This window comes from Microtus ochrogaster, linkage group LG4 (genome assembly GCF_000317375.1).
Source record: "Microtus ochrogaster isolate Prairie Vole_2 linkage group LG4, MicOch1.0, whole genome shotgun sequence".
NCBI classification, from domain to species: domain Eukaryota; kingdom Metazoa; phylum Chordata; class Mammalia; order Rodentia; family Cricetidae; genus Microtus; species Microtus ochrogaster.
Genome location: NC_022030.1, coordinates 41,703,030 through 41,726,397, shown reverse-complemented (window position 1 = coordinate 41,726,397; position 23,368 = coordinate 41,703,030). Strand labels below are relative to the sequence as shown.

The 23,368-nt window shown below is 35.1% G+C and overlaps 1 protein-coding gene across 4 annotated transcripts in view; it reads right to left on the bottom strand.

Moving 5' to 3' along the window:
- The window catches only part of Kansl1l (KAT8 regulatory NSL complex subunit 1 like), a 72,175-nt gene that overhangs the window by 24,533 nt on the left and 24,274 nt on the right, over positions 1–23,368 (bottom strand). For all 4 annotated transcript variants that reach the window (XM_026786430.1, XM_026786431.1, XM_026786433.1 and 1 more), the window contains exons 3-5: positions 22,992–23,189; positions 22,451–22,572; positions 14,792–14,996 (exon numbers count right to left, since the gene is read on the bottom strand). In XM_026786430.1, the coding sequence (XP_026642231.1) occupies positions 14,792–14,996; positions 22,451–22,572; positions 22,992–23,189 (525 nt within the window). The remainder of the gene's footprint in view (positions 1–14,791; positions 14,997–22,450; positions 22,573–22,991; positions 23,190–23,368) is intronic.

The window sequence follows — 23,368 nt, the reverse complement described above, 5'->3', positions numbered from 1 at the left end:
ACGATGGACATACCTATATTTATTTTAGATGTTATTGTTTTTCCTGTTCTTTAACTTAAGCATTATGTTTATTAAAATATAAAGTGCTCTTTAAACATATAAACAAAGTTTATAAACCTATTCATTTCACACTTTAAAAAGGGAATGAAAACATTAAAATAACTAACTTAAAAACACTGTGTACTAATTTGCCATAAAGACTTATTAAAGAATTCTACTGAATAGATACTGAAAAGAGGAATAGTTCTGCCAATTTTATCTATTCTATAATATTCAACTTAATTTTAAACTTTACTTCAATATGTTAGGTCTACTAGAACAATTTTTGTTTTTATGTCTTGGCTTGAGGATTATTACATGCTGAAACTGATGAATAATGAAAAAGATTTAGTCTTCATATCAGATGGCTCTACTATTTAGGCAAGAATAGCTCCTCAAAGTACAAGTGTAATTCTTCAAAACAACACTATCAGTGGCTAACTAGTTAAAAGGTCACCTTCTAATGAAATATGTTGCTTACATATATGTTGCATATAAACAAGGGAAGGAAAGAAAAAATAAGTTAGAGAACTAGAATAGCATAGGCAAGTGGGAATTTTAAATGTGTGTGTGCATGTGTAACTATAATAATCAAGGGAAATCATCTATTTGAGAGTGGGGGTAGGGCTTTTGGAGGGAAGAAAGGGAAAGGAAAAATACAAAGAACTCGAAAAATCATCGAAAGAATAATCTAATTGCAAAAAAGAGGGTACAGACCTAAACAGAACTCTCAACAGAGGAATAAAAATGGCTGACAAACACTTAAGGAAATGCTCAACATCCTTAGCCATCAGAGAAATGCAAATAAAACAACTCTGAGATTCTTACACCTGCAAGAATGGCCAAGATCAAAAACACTGATGACAACCTATGCGGTAGAGGATGTGGGGTAAAGGAACACTCCTCTAGTGCTGGTGGGAGTGCAAACTGGTACAGCCTGTTTTGGATAATCAGTATGGCAATTTCTCAGAAAAAGAGGAAACAACCTACCTTAAGAACACTTGTGGGTAAATACCCAAAAGATGCTCAATCATACCACAAGGACATGTGCTCAGCTATGTTCATAGCTTTATTTGTCATAGTCAGAACCTGGATACAACCTAAATGCCCCTTGACCAAAGAATGGGTAAGGAAAATGTGATATGTTTACATAATGGAGTACAACAGCAGAAAAAAAAAATAAGAACATCTTGAAATTTGCAGGCAAATGGATGAGTCTAAAAAACATTGAGTGAAGTAGCCCAGACCCAGAAAGACAAATATAAGCCAGCCTAAAATTCACAATCACAGAGAACCTAGACAACAAAAAGGACCCTAAGAGACATACATGGATCTAATCTACATGGGAAGTAGAAAAAGACAAGATCTCCCGAATAAACTAGGAGCGTGAGGATAATGGGGAGGGTAGAAGGAAAGTGTGGAGGAAGGAAGAGGAGCCTAGAAAAATATATAGTACACTAAAAACAAAATAAATTTTTATTTAAAATATATTAATGCCTTTTTAAAAACTACAAGAGAGATGACAGAAGACAAATGAGGCTCCTGTAAATAAAGTTTGATTTATATAAATTCTTGGCCAGGTCATGTTCCTTATAGCGCAATAATTTATAACTTTGCTGTGAGTATGTAAGTATTAACAGAGAAGGGGTTAATCATCACTGTCTTGACCCTAATGTGAATGGAGATTATAAACATGACTATATGAACTCTGATCTTTCCCCACCTCCTAGCCACATTCTCAACCAACTGCCTCTGCTTTCTTCAATTACACATGAAATAACCTCAGATCTGCCTGCTCCAGTACATTTTTTTCATTTGTGTCTACATTTATTAGATAGAATCTTCAAACAATCCTGTCATCGTAATTTAAATAGAATTAGTACACGTTCACATCAAATAATTCTATTACTTCCATCCTGCTCCCTTTAAGCCTATTTTTCCTCTTTTCATTTTTTTATTCTACCTGCATATACTCCCACATACACACATGAAATTTTAAAGCTAAATTCATGTAATGAGAGAGAAGATGCAATATTTAGCATTCTTTTGGAAGCTCAGTGAGAATTTTACCTTGAAGTCTAGAACTATATTTTTCCCAATGTTACAGAGAACTCCCTTTGCTGCCAATTAGGTAGAGGGGCTCCCTGTTACTTAAGGCTGAATTGCCAACTGAGCAGGACAGAATGTTTCATGGCAACTGGCAAAAAAGATCAAGAAGGATCTGAACATTATGGACATAATTTTAATTACTAATTGTAAGTGGAATATTACCTTAAAGAATGTTATTAAACATTTATATATTAAGAATTATAGATTTTTCTGGAGAACACTTTTCTATCTCATCCATGCCTGTCAATCCGCAGCATACAGGACAACTTTTGGGAGCTGGTTCTGTCTACTGTGGGTTCAATTACACTGCAAGTACACAATTAGTCATGTAGTTGGTCTAGCCAAAAATGTTCAGATTACTTAATGGTTTCTTGCAATAGGAATGACAGACATTAGTGTGAAGATTAAGTCCAGAGAACTAAAGTTAAAACTGTGTACTTAGTGTCAGGATCTCAGAAGCCTTTACTAGGACTTCAGAGAAGTGCCACATCTCATTCATATCCCACAACTTGGGAAGCAGATGCAAGACTTGGCAAGTTCAAAAACAATGAGCCACTTCCATGAGTGCATACTTTAATCAACAAGTTTGCTATGTGTCTACTTTTATTTCAAAACTAATGTATGTCACACATTTCCCCAGACTGCAGTTTGAGTATTTGTAGAACTAATAATTTTATTTACAAAATTATACTTTTTAATACCTCTATCAGGTATAGTTCCTCTATATCTGATAAGCCATATCTATAGTCTCAATGCAGGTACATGTTACTTGATGGCATCTGAGACCTCAAACTTGAGCCTAACATCATAAATTACATGATAGTAGTACATCTGGGGGAAAGGTTGAGAGGGTTAGAAATGTCAATCATTGGGATCCAAAGAAAGGACTGATAGTTTCAAATGATGACCCCCCCCCCATGAATCATGTTTTTAGTATTCTTGTCCTTCTATAAACCCTCCAAAATTAAAACCCACATTAACTCCTATTTGTCAATAAATTAAATATTTACATTTTGGAAAGTCTGGACCGCAAAGTAAGAAATTTGACTTATTCTAAAAAAATCATCCTGTAGGAATCAGAGTCTCACTCAACCCTTGGGAGAGAAGTTTCTTGCTGTAGATGGGTATTAACTCAAATATCCACAACTGGAAATGTGCAGAGAATGAGATTTTTGGGGCAGTCAGTCCCTAATGGGATTTCTTCATCAAAGGCTCAGGGAGCTATGCAGAAGAGGAGGGAGAAAGATTATAAGAGCCAGAAGTGATGGATGACTCCAATAAAATAGTATCTTCCAGACATAGCAGGACTAATGTATGCATGAATTTACAGAGATCATGGCAGAATGCACAAGACCTACATAGGCTCATGCCAGAAGGTGTCCTAGTACTGAGATGGGAAGAGGACGCAGGGTCCCATCTCTAACCAAGAAACTATTTGCAATTGATGGTTGCTGGCAAAGGGAAAAGGAAGAAGTGTCACTTGATATACCAAAAACACTTCAGAGCAGACCCTATGCCTGGGAGTAGTTGACCAACACAAAACAAACTACACGGTCTGTCTTTGGGTTTTTTTTTATCTTATTTTTTTTTTATCTTATTTTTTTTTTATCTTATTTTTTTGTTGGATTTTCACTTTTTGAAGAGAGAGAGAGAGAGAGAGAGAGAGAGAGAGAGAGAGAGAGAGAGAGAGAGAGAAAAGAACAAAGTTGAGTAAGTAGGGAGGAGCTGGGGATGATCTGGGAGAAGGGAAAAAACATGATCAAAATTTATTGTATGAAAAAGTGTTTGAATTAAAGAAAACGAAGCTTTAAAGAAGAAAAAAGTTATGTGGAGGGCCTGGAGCGGTAGACCAGAGGTTATTCCAGAGGATCTGAGTTCAGTTCCTACCACCTATAACAAGTGACTCACAAGCACCTGTAACTCCATCTCGACGGCAATTTAGCATCCCTTGTTTATTAGTTGCTGGGTCTCAGGAATAACTATATAGTGTTGTTGTATAGTTTTAGCAGTATTTCTTTGATGAATAATGTCTTTTACACATTTTTAAATTTATTGGTGGCTGAGATATTCAATTTTATGAACGTTGTGCAAATTGCATACATTTCTACTGACAAAGATTTTATTTTGATAAAACAGAACATACTACTAGCCATTTGAACAATTATAGCCTACGATACTGTGTATATGCCAATTTTAATTAATCTTTTCTAGAATACTTTAGCAATATAAAAATATATATTAAATATATATTCATTCTGTATTCAAAAATTTTGATATGTATATATACACTCTGAAATACATACACACACATACTTTAACATATGTGCATATAGTCAGGCATGGTACCACACACCTTTGATCCCAGCACTCAAGAGAAAAAAAAGGTAGGCAGATTTCTGAGTTCCAGGCGCATCTGGTTTACTTAGTGAGTTCTAAGACAGCCAGGACAACATAGAAACCCTGTCTCAAAAAAAGAAAAAATGCATATATATGTGTGTGATATATGTATACTAAAGGTCTTCACTTGGTGTATATTCTCAGACTTAGTAATACAGTTGTTTAAAATAATAACTTTATCAAGAGCCAAATTAGCAATGATTTCTAGTGATATATTTATTGTATTTAAGAAACCACCTAGCCAAGGACTTGTTTTGACATGTAGGCCCATTATTTACCTTCAAGATCTACAACAGATTTTTACTATCAATTCATTTCTTGCCTGAAAAACAGAGGATTTCTAAACATCAATCATATCACATCATCTCTGTCCTTTTCAGTGTGAGATACATATTTTAAGGAGATCCACATCCCGAGATCAAAACGTTCTTTGAAGACTCTGGATCATTCTGCCCTTCTACCCATCTGGTTTTTGCTGAGGTGTTTGCCTTTACCCACAAATAAAATACCCTTGGCTCACTCCAGGGCATGATGCTGAGTACGTGTACACACAGACACATACCTTCCCCCAGAAGATGGAAATTTCCCAAGTTATTAAGTTCTAGTTCCTTTTTACCTAATAGTTCCTTACTCAATTACCTCTTTTCTCTTGTGGCTTACCAGAAGCAGCCAGGAGGAACTACATCACATCTCTCCAATTTGCTTGCAAACTTCTCTTATTAAATATTGAAATTCACTGCCCCAGTATCTATGTAAAAAGTGGTCCTGTGTATTCCTGCAACCTCAATTTTGGAGACTGGGGAAAATATACAGATCCTAGGAGTTTCCCAGCCAGCCAGCCTAGCCCATAAGGGAGCTTCCAGTATAGTGAGACCTTACCTGGAGGAAATGAAGTTGGTAGCAACAGAAGAATGTATTGTGGCCTCTGCAAACATATCTGCTCTCACATTCATGTGCAAGCACCAACACAAACACACACATATGACTTTCACATTTCCTAGCAACATTTTAAAAATGGCAGCACATATTTTCTAAGATGTCAGCAGCCTTAACTTTCATCCTCTGCACTTTCTGAACTTAAAAATATCTAGGTTTTCCATTATCCATCTTACACCTTTTTCATTCTTTACCTATTAACTGCAAAGCAACTTTGTTATAGGAGCATATACTCTTGGGGCTGCCATTACAAGATGCTATAAATGGAGGGGTTGAAAATTCATTTCTCTTAATTATGGCACCTCAGTTTTAATAGGGCAAACTTTACAAAGGTTCTAGGAGGCAATGCTCTTTTGCTTTTTACACCTCCCGAGACTTTGTATCATCCTTGATTTACGGTAGCATAACTCCAGTCTGCTTTTATTTCCACAATGCTTTCATCTCGTCTGTTTTCCAAAGTTCTAATTTCTTTGCTCTTATAATAATATGTAACTGGGTTTAGAACTAACTTAAGTCCAAAATGATCTTGGTATTAAGTTCCTTAATTAAATTTTCAAAGATTCCATTGTTATCACACTTTAGCCCATAGTCACACTCTCAGAAACCAGGTTTCAGGACATGGGCATCTTTGGGGATATAAATGTCAATATCACAGTTATTTAAATGCTTTATTTCCATATCTTCCTCCATAGATATAATTTTAAAAAATCACCTATACTTTATTCTTTTACAGTTAAGATACCCTTTCCCCTCCACACACACATCTTTGGCCATTTCCAAGACTTGTCTTTTGATTCTACAGTCTGAATGTGTCTTACATAACAGGTAGGTAAATGTATGGATGGGTGGGTAGGTGGAAGGGTGCAAGGGTGGATGGAAGAGTGGATGATAGATAAACAGGTAGGTATTCAGGTAGAAATTCTTTTTACATGTTTGATTTGTGGCCTGCCATTAATTTTGGAAATTTCTCTTTCATTATTTCAAATCTTTCTTTTGTCACATTCTCCTTTTTTTTTCTTTTGGTATTCCAATACATATCTAACACCATCCGAAATTGTCTCAGAATTCTTACGTGTTCTGTTTCATTTTTAAAATTCCCCTTTGAATTTACATTCCTGAAGTCTGTGCAATCTGTGATGATCTTTCCTTGGCCATGTTCAGATCACAGATGAGCTTACTAATGGCAAACTTAAGTTACAGTGTTTTTAATTTATAGCATAAATTTCTGGTTCCTCTTGATTTTCCACCTATTTACATTGCAAATCTATTATGTTTTCTACTTTATGTATTAAAGGTCCTAATAAAACATTTTAATTAAGATTTTCCAAATGACAATCAAACTTTTTTATTGAGGTTAGGTCTAAAAATTGGTTTGTCTCTTTAGTATGTGTTCTTCCTAAGACGCCTTGAGAGTTCTGTTGAATGCTGAGCTTGATATAATGTAATAGGAGGTAAGTAAACCTTTTATTATTGTGTTATATAAAAGTAACTGCTATTGCTAGAGGTGCCAGATATAGTACATATTCATTGTAAAAGTATGAGTTGCATTATGACATTCTTATGTATATATGAGATGTTGATTTTACCTAATCCTTTTGTCCTTTCCTGTTCTCATTCCTCTCTCCTACTGATCCCTTCTCTTCCCAAATATTCATAATTTTTGTTTACACGTTTTTTTCCAGTCTAGATTCCATATATAAGAGAAAACACGAGACACTTGTCATTCTAAGACTGTTTATTTTCTTAACACAATATTTAGTTTGATCCATTTTCCTGCAAAAGAATAATTTGCATCATTATGACTAAATAATTTACTGTGTGTCTGTGTGTGTTCTTTGTCCATGAACATGTGGAAAGCTAGGCTGGTTAAATGACTGAGGTATTATAGAACGTGGTAGATTAAGTAGAGATGTAGTTGGTTTTTTTGTTACCAGCATGCTAACAAAGATTCCTCTATGTCTAGGAGTGGTAAAGAGGAACGTGAGATTATTCTAATTTTAGTTTTTTCAGGGTGGTAGCATTAATTTCTATTCTACTAATGATGTATATAGGCTAAGTATTCATCCATCTTTGCAGGAATTTCTACTCCTATAGATCTTGATGACTGCCATCTGACTAAGGTGAGATGGGATCTCAGTGTAGCTCTCATTTGCATTTCCTCGTGGCTAAGGGTGATAAACATTTTCTTATATATTCACTGGTCATTTGTACTTCTTTTAAGAACAGACTGCTCAATTCATTTGCCCATTTATTTATTGGATGGTAGAGGTCTTGATGTTCAATTTTATGCTTTATATATATATATATATATATATATATATATATATATATATATATATATATATATATATATATATATATATATTGTCCTTGAGACAGGTTCTAATTATGTAGCCCTTTCTGGCCTGGAACTCTTTATGTAGTCCAGACTGCCCATAAAGATCCAACTGTCTCTAACTCCTCAATTCTGGGATTAATGTGTATACTTCTACACTCAGCATGTATTCTAGATATCACTCTTCTTTTGGATGAGTAGTTAATACAAATTTTCTCTCATTCTCTAAGTTGTTGCTTCATTTTTAATTTGTTATGCAGAAACTGTATGTCACAGGCAGGCTGGGTAGTGTATATTCACCTATGCATGTGCATATGGAAGTCAGATGTCAAAATCAAATATCTTCACCTATAGCTCCCCAACATACTTCTGAAACCAGGTCTCTCACTAACCTAGAGCTTCCATTATATCTAGACCAGCTGGCTAGCAGACACCTGGGATCCATTTGTCTCCAGTGCCCCTCCCCACATATACATACTACTGCTCCCAGATTTCACGTGAGTGTTGGGTAGTAATGTGGTTCTTATGCTTGCAGAGTAAACGATTCATACACTAAGCCATCTCACCAGCCCCTAGAAACACATGCAATCTCATTTGTCAATTCTTATTTCCTACTTTTTTTACTTGTATTCAGAAAGCCCTTGTACCTACCCATGTCTTAATGAATTTTCTCTAAAACAGTTTCAAAGTTTTTATCTAGTTTGTAAACACTTTGACAGGGTGAGAGTCAAGGATCCAGTTTCATTCTACCACATGGGAATCAGTTTTTACAGTACCATTTGTTGAAGATGTACTTTCTACAAGTTTATGAACTACTCTTGGAAATCAGATGCCTGTAGCTCTGTGGGGTTTTTTTTCTGTCTTCTTCCTTCCCAGAGCTTTCCATTCTGGTTTTGTTTACTTGATGAGTTCTTGTTAGCATGTCTCTGTTCTATCATTTGAAATCAGGTATTTGATATCTTTAACATTGCTATTTCTGTTAAGAATTCCTTGGGTTATTATTGTTATTGGTGTAGGAAGTCCTTCTGTCTTTGTGTCTCTTTCATTGGTTAATAAAGCAAATGCTTTGGGCCTGTTGATAGGGCAGAACTTAGGTAGGCAGGGAAGACAGAAGTGAATGCTGGGAGAAAGAAGGGTGGAGTCGGGGATACGCCATGGATCCACTGGAGACAGTAACTGGGAATTTTACACGGTAAGCCACTGCCACATGGCGATACACAGATTAATAGAAATGGGTTAAATTAATATAAGAGTTAGCCAGTAAGAAGTTAGAGCTAATATGCCAACCAGTGTTTTAATAAATACAATTTCTGTGTGGTTATTTTGGGGCTAAGCTAACCAGGCAGCTGGGATGAACAAGCAGTCCCTCCTTGCAACATGCTATGGTTATTTGGGATTCATTTAGTTGTAGAATCGCTTTTTCTTTGAAGAATGTCATTGAAATTTTGGTAAGTACTGTACTGGATTTATAAAGAACTTTGGGTAGTATACATATTTTCACAATATTAACTCTGCTGATCCATTGACATATGATGTCTTTCCATATTCTACTATCTGCTTTGGTTAATTTCATCAGTGTTTTACAGTTTACACTTCTATGGTTAGAATTATCTATATTTAAAGCTAATATGAAAAATTATTTTCCTGATTTCATTCTCAGCGTGATTATAACTGTATATTTAAAATTATTTTGTATGTTGATTTTGTACTCCACTTTGTGTTGAAAATATTTATCATATCAAAAAGTTTTAATGGGGAGTCTTTATAAGGTCTTTTTTATTTTTATGTGTCTAGGTTTTTGCCTGCATGCATTTATGTGCACCATGTGCATACCTATTATTCACGGAAGACAGAAAAGGTCACCAAACTCCCTGGAACTGATATTATAGATAATAGTGGGTGCTGGAAATTGAACCCTGGTCTTCTGGAAGAACAGAGTGTTCTTAATTGGCTGAGCCATTTCTCCAGCCCCTATCAAGGTCTTTTTAGTATCAAATCATTTGCAAATAAGGCTAAGTGAATATTTCATTTTTAAAAAAGTTGTAATCATTTAATTTCTTTCTCATGCTTTCTAGATAAGAATTTCAGTGGTAAATTAGTAAGAATGGAGAGATTTGTCTTGCTTTTGATTTTAGGAAAATGCTTTTATTTTTCCCCATTTTGTATATTATTGGCTATACATTTGTCATGCTGTGTTGTGTCTGTAATATACCATAAACATGTTGGTTTCATTCCAGAGATTTAGGAATGGTTCAACATAAGCAAATTAATATAAAACATACACATATAACACTCAGGAACATAAATCTCATGATTATCTTACTGTCTCAATAGAGAAAAAGCCCTTGAACAAGTTCAATATCAATTTTTTTAAAAAAAAATAAAATCTCTGAAGAAATCTGGAGTAGAAAGAACATAACCATCCTCTATCTATATTTAGGTAGATGATAGATAGATAGATAGATAGATAGATAGATAGATAGATAGATAGATAAGATAAGATAAGATAAGATAAGATAAGATAAAATAGATTAGATAGACAGAGAAAAGCCCTAATTTCTTGGATGGTATCAGCTGATGTTTTTCTGGCTCCTCAAACTTTTGTTGAAAGGAGATGTCTAATGTTATTCTGATGGAGATGCCTTTGTAAGCACATTGACATTTTCCTCTGATAGCTTTTTGCTGTGTTTTACTTGACATTTTGTTTCCATTTTGACAGTCTTGCTATGTTACCCTTCAATGTATTCTCAATGTACTACAAACTCACCAGTGACTGAAATCCTTCTCACTTTCCTGAGTGCTAGAATAACGATGTGGGACACCAGAACCAGCTTTCTCATGTATTTAGTCTTCCTTTGTTCCACTCTTTGCCTTTAACTCTGATGTGACATGGAGAGCTTCTGCAACTGCCATATTTTGTAGGAATTATTAGTGCCTCCATTCCTAGTTTGTCTATATCATTGGTTGGAGAAATTTTTTGTTATTCTATAACTGATTAGGTTTTTCGATATCTTTGTCTTGAAACTCTACTCTTTTATTACACGTACACTTAGGTTTGAGCTCTTCTAAAATTTTGCAAAATCATAGACATCCTGCCTTTTGTTTTTTTTTTAACTCACCTCTAACTGTACTCTTGACCTTGACTTTGTTTTTAATCTCTGTGTACTTTCTTCTGCTTGATTTGGTCTATTGGTAATAGTTCCAACTGGTTTATTATAATTTATTATTATTACTATTATTTGTTTGCTACTTAACTTGTTTCCTTGATGAATTTTCAATCCATGTTGCAGACTTTCTATTTCTAGGTCCTGAATTGATGTCTTCTTTAAAGTAACTGATCAAATTTAAAAGTGGGCTTTTGAATTCTTTGTCCTAGGTTTCAAGTATTTCAGCATCTTTTGTTTTACCTATTTTTTAGATAAGGAGTCATACTGTCTACATTTTTCATACTTCTCCTGCTATTATACTATGACTTAGACATCTATTGGGATGTATACATATTTTTCTTTCACTTATATATTCACAACTTTTAAGAGTAGTTTTCTCTTGAGCTTACATTCGCACTACTCTTTAAAGGAGATGAAGCAGAGATTCATAACAAAACAATTATTTGTCCAGAAAAGTTATTAAATTATTAAAATGCATGACTACCTACATCCTTACTAAGGTTATAAAATGTGTCTGATCCTAACTATTTACAAACAAGGGAGTTAAACATTATTAATGCTAAAGTCACTAACAGTAAATAAAGAGTGGCGGACTTGGAAGCGGTAAAAGAGAAAGGAAGGAAGGAGAGGAGTAAAAGCAGATGGTGGGAAAATAGAGCAGAGGTAGGAAGAAGACTGAAACTACAGAGACAAGCAAGTCAATCATAAAAGCAGAAAAAGGAACAAAACCAAGAAAAAAAAGCTAATAAGGGAATAAATAGAAAAACAATACAAAAGCCAGTATTTCCACCCTGCTGAGATACTTTGCAAGTCTTTCACCTCCCGAGTCACTCCCTTTAGGCTCCTCAGATTTTTCGCTAAACTCTGTTCTCACACTGGATCTCTTTTAGCTTGGTAATAAAGTGTGTGGAAAAGGAAGTGTTTTTTAAATCTCATTATTAAATCTCAGTCTTTTAGTATATCCAAGCCCTTAAACTATGAATTTAACAACTATCTCTAATTTACACGCAAACACATCCACTTAACTGAGAGATAACCAGTAATAAAAATGGAAAAGATGTTCTTCCTTCAGATGGTAAAATCTTTCTCCTAAAGCTCTTTATTACAGATAATGCCGAAGCTCATTTCACATTGGTTCTCTTCCCCCTTACTCGCTAGAGCCATTAGTAGTCCCCTTTTTGCTTTAAGTTTTAAAATGTGCAAGTCCATGAATGAATAGAGGTCCATGTGGTTAGTGTACCTACCCATGGCTTCTGCGACTATAAACAGAATTTGGATGTGATTCTCCATTTTCCTATCTTCCAATATTTCAGGATAGCAATTAGCCTGGCAATCTCAAATCTCCGACAGATCCATGAAAAGGAATTAGTTTTTAAATTGCTCACTGTTTTAGTCTAAAGTAAGGAGTGATATTGTCTGCTTTCTTTGTATGCTGGAACTACAACCACAAGTCCTACAAACGTCCTTAATAGTATAATATTTAAAAGTTCAAACACTTTTCCCTTGTTGTCACAGAATAAGAAATACCTCCTATGTCCTCTCTACCACAAGAGCTCTTAGCTCTCTCTCTGTTCCATTGCCACTTCTCTTTGTTACCCTGTGTCAACCAGTGAGTGTATGGAAATGTACTTAAAGTTTGTACCTTCAATTCTCCAAAGGATGACAAAGAACTAATACCATTCTAGATGACAGGAGATAATTTATTATATGTGTTGGCCACTGGTTGTTGATATTTCAGTGGGCGCTGCCTAAAATAAGTTGGTTTCAGATGAACAAAACAATGGTTACTACATTCAGAATATTCAATACTGGCTTTTGTTTGTTTGCTTGCAGTGTTGGGGATGAAGCCAGAATATATGGTTTATGGATGGTAGCTCAGTAGCTAAATCCCTAACCTGATAAATATTTTTATCTAATCTATCAACCATACTTTAGTTTTCTCATTGTTCTAAGAAAAAATGTCCCTCTGACAATATTCTGCTCTGTATTACACATTAATCCTTTGTCAAATATCTTAATATTTCAATCAAGAACAATTCTTCATGCCATGACACTGAGAACTTGTAATGGCATTTCAGTTGTACTTTAATAAATAAAGCTTGCCTGGGATCAGGAGAGTAAAACAGCCACAGTGGTCAGCCTTACAGCCGGACAGTGATATCACAAACCTTTAATCCCAGTAGCCACACTAGTTGCCATAGAAACCAGGCAGTGAATGCTTTTAATCCCAGTAGTGCACACCTTTAATTCCAGAACTAGAGAGGATTATAAAATGGGAGGAAACAACTATCAAGCATAGTCTCATTCTGAGATTCCTGGAGGCAGGATCACCATTTTCAGACTGAGGTCAAGTAAGAGCCAGCGCCTGGCTGTTTTGCTTCTCTGATCTTCAGTTTTATTAACCATGCTTCACTTTAAGTATTGCAAGCTATCTGTTTCTTGGTTGCACATTTCTAACTTGGCTTTGTCTCATCATTATGCATACTTAAGTCAGAGTGATACATCTTTGCATAATACTCTATCTTTCTAGTAGGCAACTATGGCTTTGACAACTTGGGTGACATATTTTCTGATTGTCAATAATACAATTATGATGAACCCTTGGCAACAGGCAGGAAGAGTGGTTGTACTTTTAAGTCTATGCAGATATCCTGTCTACAATCTCCTCCTAGGGCCTCACCTCAGGTTGTTATTAATCTCTAACTATTCTTGCCCAGCCATTCTTTCATTTTCTCACCCATTCTATTTATTAGCACCCTGTCTTGTCTACCTGCATACCGACTTAGCAGCCACTCCATCCTTTCTGTGTCATCACTGTGAACTCATGGGTGCATGTGTTTTCTTGTTTTCTGTTGGGCTTTTTTGAGACACTATGTCATGAAGGGCACATTGGCTTGGGCCTCATTATGTAGCCTAGGATGACCTTGCATTTGCTGAGATTTCCTGGGGCATTGTGACTGCTTACCAAAACACTCTTACCAATTTAGCCACATCCCTATCCCTCTCTGTTTTTAGTAATTCATCACTGTCCTTATTGGGATGGAGATACAGCTCAGTTGGTAAAATACTGGCCTAGCATTCACAAAGTTCGGATTCAATTCCCAGCATACTCATAATCCAGGCACCCCAGAGGTGGAAACAGGAGAATCAATTCAAGATCACACTGGGCTACACAGTTAATCAAGCCCAGACCCTGTTTGGGAGGGAGGGAACAAATTAAAAGTTTTCATACTCAAATATTCCCACATTTGGCAAGAAGAAGCCTAGAAAAAGCTAGTTCCTGAATTCTTTACCAAGACTCCATCTTCTTTGGTTTTTGCCACTAGTCTTGTGTTTACCTGAGTCAACATTTTTAACACAAATATGGGCACATTTCATTATTACCTTACCTGAATGTTTTAAAGATCACCTTGACATTTCGTTTTCTTTAAAAATTAGTTTAATTTACTTACAAAACAGCAACATACATTTATTCTGTTAAGCCAGGGGCTTGGTCATAGCTCAGTATAGAGTGCAGATTTCAGGGGCCCATGTTAAATTTCCAGCAGCAAAGAAAACAACAATAGTTATTTTTTTAAAAAAAAAAAACTGAGAATAAGAGAAATTTTAGAATACATAGAGTTTACTGCTATGTTCAAAAATATTAAATCCTGCTTTCTATTGTCAGTATCTATTATTATCTAATTTATAAACTGTATTTTAAGTTTTCTGTATGTAATTATATATATATATAAAACTCATACCCAGTTGTACTCAAAATATACTGGTAGTGAAATCTTTCTTCATGTTTTCCCAAATGCAGCCTTACCTGAGGAGTCCAGTAAAAAGTGGGGCTCAATCTGTAGAGTTTTCTTTTATGGAAACTCTGAAGGGGTCTTGTTCGGGCAGCTGTACTCATGATAGCCAAGGATGGAGATTTCAGTCTTGTCCTGTCTTTTCGCCTTTTCTTACTGTGCTTCTGATTAAGTAACCAGCTACTGGAGGAAGAGAGCTCATCTAAATTCTCTGAAGCACTGAAATGTATGAAATAATTGGAGATGGGGGAGGGCAAAATAAAATAAACAGAAGACAAAGAAAACTAACTGTAAATTTTCTCGTTTTATTATGATAGAAGAGTATTAACTTTTAGTCAATTTGTGATAACAATAGGTAAAATAATTGATATTAATGGAGAATCACATAGTAAAAATATAGAAATAATTTCTATTTTCTGCTGCAAAAGGTACATTTTTCAAAGTTAAAATGTTTTTAATATAAGATGAATGTTTTTTGTAAAACAATAATTCACAGATGACATAGTTTAAACTATTTATGCCAATTTCTTTTCATGTTTAGATGAAGTACATCAGAACTAAGGCTTAAAAAATCCCAAGGTCTCCTAGCTGCATTTTAAATTCCTCTCAATAAGCAAGCTTACTGCATTTCAAATTTTAGTGAATTTTGAAACAGCTACAATCCTACTATAGCTTAGAAACTTTTAAAACTTATGATGTAACTTACAACTATAAAATAATGAAATAAGCTATATATGGAAAATATAATTTTATAATTAATCTTTATTGCAATTTTTAATATTATATTTAAGGTTTCTCATGTTCCCAGAAGAAAAGATCCCTATCATAAAGATTTTACAAGCTGACAGGTTAAAACTTCATGATTATGTTGGAATATTACACATCAAGAGAAAAATTAGGTGGTATCTTTTGATCGTTAATAGCCATTTGTTATTCTGAATCTGATCTAGTTTTATTCTGACTAGCAGTAAAAAAAGAACCTTTGGAATATATAAATAAATAAGTTATTACCTGCTATGGGATAATGCTCTTGTAAACTGTAATGATTTGTCACTCATATTGGTCTAATAAAATGCTGACTGGCCAGTAGCCAGGCAGGAAGTAAGGCAGGGTAACCAGACTAAAAGAATTCTGGGAAGAGGAAAGGCCAGAATCTTCCACCAGCTTCCACCAATGCAAAAAACTAATAATGTCGAGTCAGCACCTGAAAATGCTAACGCTTTGATGTAACTGGCCTACTTGAATCTCCAACCCTATAGTTGCTAGGTGTCTTGATGTCTGTGTTTCTTTTGTTCATAAAAATGTTCATGAAATTGTTTGAACAGTGAAAAATATCATTCAGGGCAACCTGAATTTGTTCCTAAGTGCAATCATTCAGAATAAACTGTCTTAGGAATTTTGGAGAGCTGTTTTATGTTGACACACTTAACTTGCATTATTATATTACATATTAATATACTAATATGTAATATGTTAATATATTGATACATTATATATGTACTAATAGAATGTAAGCTTTTCAACTTTATGCAGGCCAATACTAGTTGACTTAGTAGTCTAACATTACATCACATTGGGATAGGCTAGATACACAGGGAATAAAGCGACAAACAGCAAACTTGGTAAACGGTGGTACATTGTGAGACTCCTCAACATCTGCTAGGACAGCTGCTGACTACACTTTGATTCGTTATAAATACATTTTCAGATTACTAGCCTTGCAAATTTGCTTGCTTTTGTCATGTATCTGACAGCATGCTGTACCTGGAAAACCCCACGTAAGGGCAGAAATGCTGGGTAGCCCTATTCCAGGACACAGCCACACTCCCTCCTGTAATCCTTCACCTTGCTTCTACATTAACTCCACATAAGGGCAGAAATGCTGGGTAGCCCTATTCCAGGACACAGCCACACCCTCCTGTAACCCCTCACCTTGCTTCTACATTAACTCAAGAATAATCCCTCATCATTTTAAGTTTGGGCAAAAAAAGGAACTACTGGAGATTTGGGATGTTTCTTCCTGAGAAGCCAACTATTACTGCTTCACCATGTAACTCTGCCTTGTAAGAAACTTGCTCCAAATGCCTTACTTATTATTTCTTTAATGATGACAAGAACCTGGAAACACTGAGTAGAGGTCTCCTTTGTTCCTTTATCTTTGGCATATCACCAACCAAATAACGCTAACTGACTTAAGACCAACTGGTGTTTGCAGTTCTTCTGTGTCCAGGGAAATAGCTCAGTCTGCAGCAATCACATGGTGGCTCATAACCACCATAATGAGATCTGTTCATATGTACATACATGCAAAACAGAACATGGTACATATTAAATAAATAAATCTAGAATGAAAGAAAGAAAAAAAGAAAGAAAGAGAAAGAGAAAGAAAGTTAGTTCAGTCTGTAAAATACCTGCCATGGAAGTACAAGAACCTGTGTTTGGATGCCAAGTAAAAGCCAAGTGCAGCAGTACCTCTGCTTTTTTTTTCCATTACCCCAACACTGGGGCAAAAGTCTTAAGTGAAACTGAAACCTCTCTGGATGGATTCCCTCCAGGGTCAGTGAGATCTTGTCTTTGAAAATATGGTGGCAAGTGCTTGAGGGAGACGCCCAGCTTTGACCTCTGGCCTCCACATGCATGCACATACAACCACATACCATATTGCTATACACATTCATACCCACACATGCTACACACAAAAGATAGTATTTTTTATAACAGTACTATTGTGTTTAAATCATGTTACATCTACTATAAAAATATTCTTTTAGAGTGATAAAACAAAAAATTCAAGAATGTTCACACAGCAACGGGAAATCAGAAAGATCTAAAGAAGTCTGGGTAGTTTATGTCGATAAAAACAAAATGAAAAATTGAAGAGGGAAGATGGTAACTATAATACATTCAACAACTACGTCAGTGATATTTATAGCAGTTAGTAATAACACAAACTGTCACCTAAAGTCTTTTGCCAGGCTTGGTGATACCAGTGTGTAATACTAGCTACTCAGGTAGCCTCAGCAATGAATCAGACTGTAAGTTCAAGTCCTGCCTGGGATACAGATAAAGCAAAGACCAGCTTACACAATTTAGTAAGACCTATCTCAAAATGTAAAAAGTACAAAGTGCTGGGATCGTACACCATTCCCAGATAAAAGGGATTTTTTTTCAAGTACAAAGGCAAATATTAGCATATTTAACTAGTTAATAACTGAGACATATAGCTTGTCAAACACTTAATACAGTTCCAAGAGTTTTTAAAAAGTGCATATATGTATATGTTCAAGACAGGGTTTCTCTATGTTATAGCCTTAGCTGTCTTGGAACTTGCTCTGTAGACCAGGCTGGACTTGAACTCACAGAGATCCTCCTGCCCGTCTCCCAACTGTTGAAATTGCAGGCATGCACCACCACCACCACTGGGCCAGAATTAACTTTTTTTTTTTTTTTTTTTTTTGGTTTTTCGAGACAGGGTTTCTCTGTGGCTTTGGAGCCTGTCCTGGAACTAGCTCTGTAGACCAGGATGGCAGAATTAACTTTTAAAATATTTCTGGAGTAAACAATCATGTTAGAAATAGAAACTGTTTAACTGAATTAGCAAAATATTGAGATAATTTAAGTCTAGAAATAGGTGGATTTTTAATATATTTTCTGTGTTTAATGTTTTCCATAAAGAAAAAGAAACTGATTATTATAGTGTTATTTGTATTCTTACCTCTGGCTATAAACTTCAAATGGGACTTTTTATTATTATTTCTTTTTGTAGTTGTTTTTGAGAATATTATTATTTCTTTTTGTAGTTGTTTTTGAGAAAAGTTCTTGCTATGTAGGCCAAAATTAGCCTCAAACTCACTATGGCCCAAGCTGGCCTGGCCCGGAACTCATGAACCATCTAAAGGATTAGGATGACAGGCATGCGCCACAATACCTGCCTAAAAATGATTTGAAAGCATGAAGACAAAAGAAAAAACAAAAAACAGAAAGCTACTGTTAACTGTTATTTCTTATCTGAGTTTTTAAAAAAAAGTAGTGTTTTCACTTCAAAGAAAATTTGGAAACATATACACACACAAAAGGAAAACATAAAGTTAAAGGCATAGGGGATCACTTCGCCAGCCTTAGCACGTATGTCTGGATTGTTCAGAAGGCATGCAAGGAGTGTGGTGTGGTGGCTGGGATCTGTAAGCCTGTCAACTGCACAGTAAGAGAAGACACACAGCTTCTGAGAAGCTGAGCCTATGTGGTGAAGATTACTAGCTCAAAAGGAAGCAGGTATCTGAAAGACAGCCTCCACAGGTGTCCTCTGACCTCAGAAAGCATACTAGGAACATGTACACCTAGGTACCCAGATATGACTCTCCACACACAAATACAAGCTAAAATACTTTCTGAACCCAGCCTTCTCAGATGAAATACTGTTTTTGCTGCATACCCCTCAAATGTTTTTCTAAGAAATCATTGTACAATAAATTTTGTATTCTCTTTTTTCCAATTAATAGAACAAAATAAACATGTTATTATAGAATTACATATTTTCTAGACACAATTTTAGCAGTATACCAGTAAATTCCACTGTATAAAATTAGTTTTACACTTACATCATTAGAGATAAAAACGAAAAGAAGCTGTTTTACAAATAAAAGTAATTCCTAGTGGCACTTCTTTCAAAACAACAGGGAGGTTTCATCTCCCCATTGACATCATATATCTAGTTAATATGATAATTAGTGTTATCCATCAGAATCCAAACTTATATTGAGAGCAGTGACCCAGAAAATATTGCTAGCAAACAATATTCTCCTAATTGAGAAGTGACTACTGTGATGTGACTTAGCTTCACAGCGTAGTTGACATGATTGTCAGACTGCGGCTTTTCAATTATGACACCAGCTAGAAGGGATGGCTGCACGGCACGTGAGGCAATTACCACTAGTGACGACAGTATGGCAATGGGTCGTGAAAATGTAATTTCATACCCCATTCTGGAACTCATTAAGGCAAAATCAAACAAAAATTTTGACCTTATTTCAAGTAGAAATTCACTTTCTCAGAGATAATATATGGCATCTTATGTTCATTTTAGAATATCAGGTCTAAAAATGTATAACTACCTCGGTGACTTCATTTATTTGGAGTTTTAAATATACTTATTTGGTTGTCAGTGACTCTTCTCAGGTCTTAGTGCTAGGATTAATAAACCTAAAAAATTAAATCCAACCTTACCACTTTCGGGTAGACAGTTCCCTTAATTAGTAAATGAGGGTTAGAAATCAACGAATAATAACAAATGCACAAAAAAGTTCCCCAGAAAATAATTAACAGTAAGTTTAAAGACAGTATGAGAAAAAGTTATTAAGATACTTATAAAAATTGACCTAAATATTTAAAATGTATTTATCATGGTTTTATTTAACTCCCTCAAAAGTTAAAGAAAGGCTAGACTTTAAATTTTAAATTTCTTCCATAATATGCAAAATTATGATATAATCCGATGTAAAGCGAGGATGAGTACACTTTGATAGGAGAACTAAAATGTTTGACTTGTGAGGTTTCTTACATGACAGGTCACAAAAGACTCTATTTAACTAAAAGAGATTTCATGGCATGCACACAAGCTTACTCACGTGACTTGTAAAAGAGGCTTTTTCTTCCTATAAGTTGTTCCTTACTACCTTATAGATACTTTCTACTGTTTTGAATTTTTCATTTTTTAAAGATGTGTGTGTGTGTATCCACGCACATGTGCATGTGTGTGTGTGCCTGTATGTTTGGATGCTTATGGGGAGTGTAAAAGAAGGGTGCTTGAGAACCCACACTCTTGTCTTCCTTTTTGCTCCCTGGTTCCTGATGAACAGGGTAGCAGGGTACTTTGTTCCACCAAATACTCTCACCATGGTGTGCTGTCTCACTGCCAGCCTCAAGCTAACCAACTGATTGTGAACTTCTAAAATGGAAAACCAAAATAAATGTATCTGAATTCAAAGCTCATCATCTCAGGTATAGTTCTTATGTGGACTGAAAGATGACAAACAAATATTTGATTCATTCAATATTAATTGATGTTCATAATATGTCTGTTACTGATGCAAGTGTTCAAAATAAAACCCCAAACCACAATTTAAAAAGATAAACCAAAGATATTCTACTTTTTTGAAGCTTATATACTGTCAAAAACAGAAGACAGATAATATGTAAAAACTTTAACAAAATAAATCACAATTGCTATCTGATATTCAAACTGCTCGTGAACTAGTTGATTGTTCCCATGTCTGTTCTTGACTAATGGTAGCTGAGTACAGAGCTCCACATATGCCGTGTCCGTGTACTACAACTAAGCCACATCTCCAGCCTTGCAATGCTCCTGCCCCAGCCTTGCAAGTAGCCAGGACGACAGAAATGCATCACCGTGCCCATTTTAACTATTCTCTTCCTGTAATATAGAAAAATATACAAATTATGTGGTAGGGTGAATGTAATTGGCCCCCATCATCTCACAGGGAGTGGCACTACTAGGAGGTGTGGTTTTGCTGGAGTGAGTATAGCTCTGTTGGTAGGAAGAGTGTCACTGTGTGCTTTGAAGTTTTCTATGCTCAAGATACTGCCCAGTGTCTCAGCTGACATCCTACTGCCTGCAAGATGTAGAACTCTGTTACTTCTCCAGTACCATGTCTGCCTGCATGCTGCCAGATTCCCTGCCATGATGATAATGAACTGAACCTTTGAAGCTGTAAACCACCACCTCACATGTTTTCATTTATAAGAGTTGCTGTGGTCATGGTGTTTCTTCACAGCAATAGAAACCGTGTGTGTGTGTGTTTATGATAATAAACATAATTTACATAAACAAAATGATATAGAAAATGTATTTAGTCTAAAACCACAATGCTCATTCATCATTTTACAACTCAACTTGTAATTGACTTTCATCATGGATCCCTAAACAGGATTCTTGTAAATGAGACTGTCACATTTGCCCTATACAACCAGCAAGTCTTACTTTCCAAGGGAAGCGTCAACGATGCAAAATATGACACTATGTCAAAAATCAAGTAAAATCAGTAGAAAAACTACTTTCATGATAGATCCAAGGGAAAATGACTGAGCATAAATAAAACTTCAGAAATATTTTAAAATAAGCTTTCTGAATAGTCAATTAGAAACAAAATTTTTATTTAAAATTTAGTTTCTATTCACTAATATCATTCAAGAGTGGGATAGCCATTTTATTAATATTAATACTTAATATGATTTTTATCTGGATATATATTTTATTTTTTATATATTAGAAGGTTCCTAAAATAACTAATAATATGATTATTAATATAAAAATTAATGTAAAATTATGGTGTTATGTGCCAAATGTTTATGTCTAACTATATCTAGGGTCTTTTTTAAGTTACAGTAAACTGAAGATCAAGAATGAAGAATATACAAAATGAAAGTCACAGTATTAAGGTAATACTTCCATAGTGAATATTATCACTAGTATGATTTTTAGAAGCATTAAAATTCCTAAAAATTCCTCATGGGTAACTATATTAATCCTATGTACTTATTTATATCTAAAACTGTACCCATGATCTATGATTGTAGTATTGTAATCCTAAAAATGGCTATAAAATTAAAATAAAATAAGCCAAATTTAGAAGTCAAACTCTTCAAGTAATACCTACCTCTTTGAAATGCCATTAGCCAGACATTTGTGGCTGCAGGATTTGGAGGAGAGGGGTGAGGAAGTTGGAGACAAGTTGAGAGGGGCAATCAAACTGTTAATGATTTCAGTCAACTGTGCACTCTACAAAGAAACAGTTAATACTTTAGTACAGTTAAGCATCATTAAGATCCTGAATTTCTCTCTAAAAGTATACTTATATGCTGTATTATATTTACTGACTTGCATATACTGAATCATCCTTGGAAATGAAGCCATACTGTTGTTTTTTTAAAAAATCTGTTCATAATGGCCAGCTTTCTCCAACAAGACACCACCTTATAACTTCTAACAAATTACATATCTACCACTTGGTTGATCTGGTCAGAACCTTTATGATTCAATCAACTTTCAAGGATTGGGTCTATGAGCTAGAGACTAATATACAATAAGCTAGAGACTAATTTGACTTTTAGAAGATATTTGATATCTAAACCCTATCAAATAGTTTAAGAAGCAAAACCCTATCTAAAGTTATTTCATAAAGCAAACACTAAGATTACCTGTTTTTCTATGTTTCGAAGAAGTAGCGTAGGGCTGCTGGGTGACATCTCAAAGTCGTGCTCTGGCAAGGTCTCTTCGCTTCTTTGGGGAATCTGAGAATTCACTGAAGTGTTTAATGAAGCCGCTTGATTTGAAAATTGTATCTGTTTTTTCAAAATGTCTTTTGGCAGCTGACATTCTTCTAAGATCACTATCCCCTAGGGGGTAAAAAGCAATAAAAGTGATCACATCCTATTGTCCTCATGGAAAACATAGATTTAAAATTGAAAATACAGTTTATCTCTCTTAAAAAACTGATTGGAGGTGAGAGATGGCTCAGCAGTGAAGAGAATGTACTTTTAGAGCAACTGAATTTGGATCCCAGCACCTATGTCCA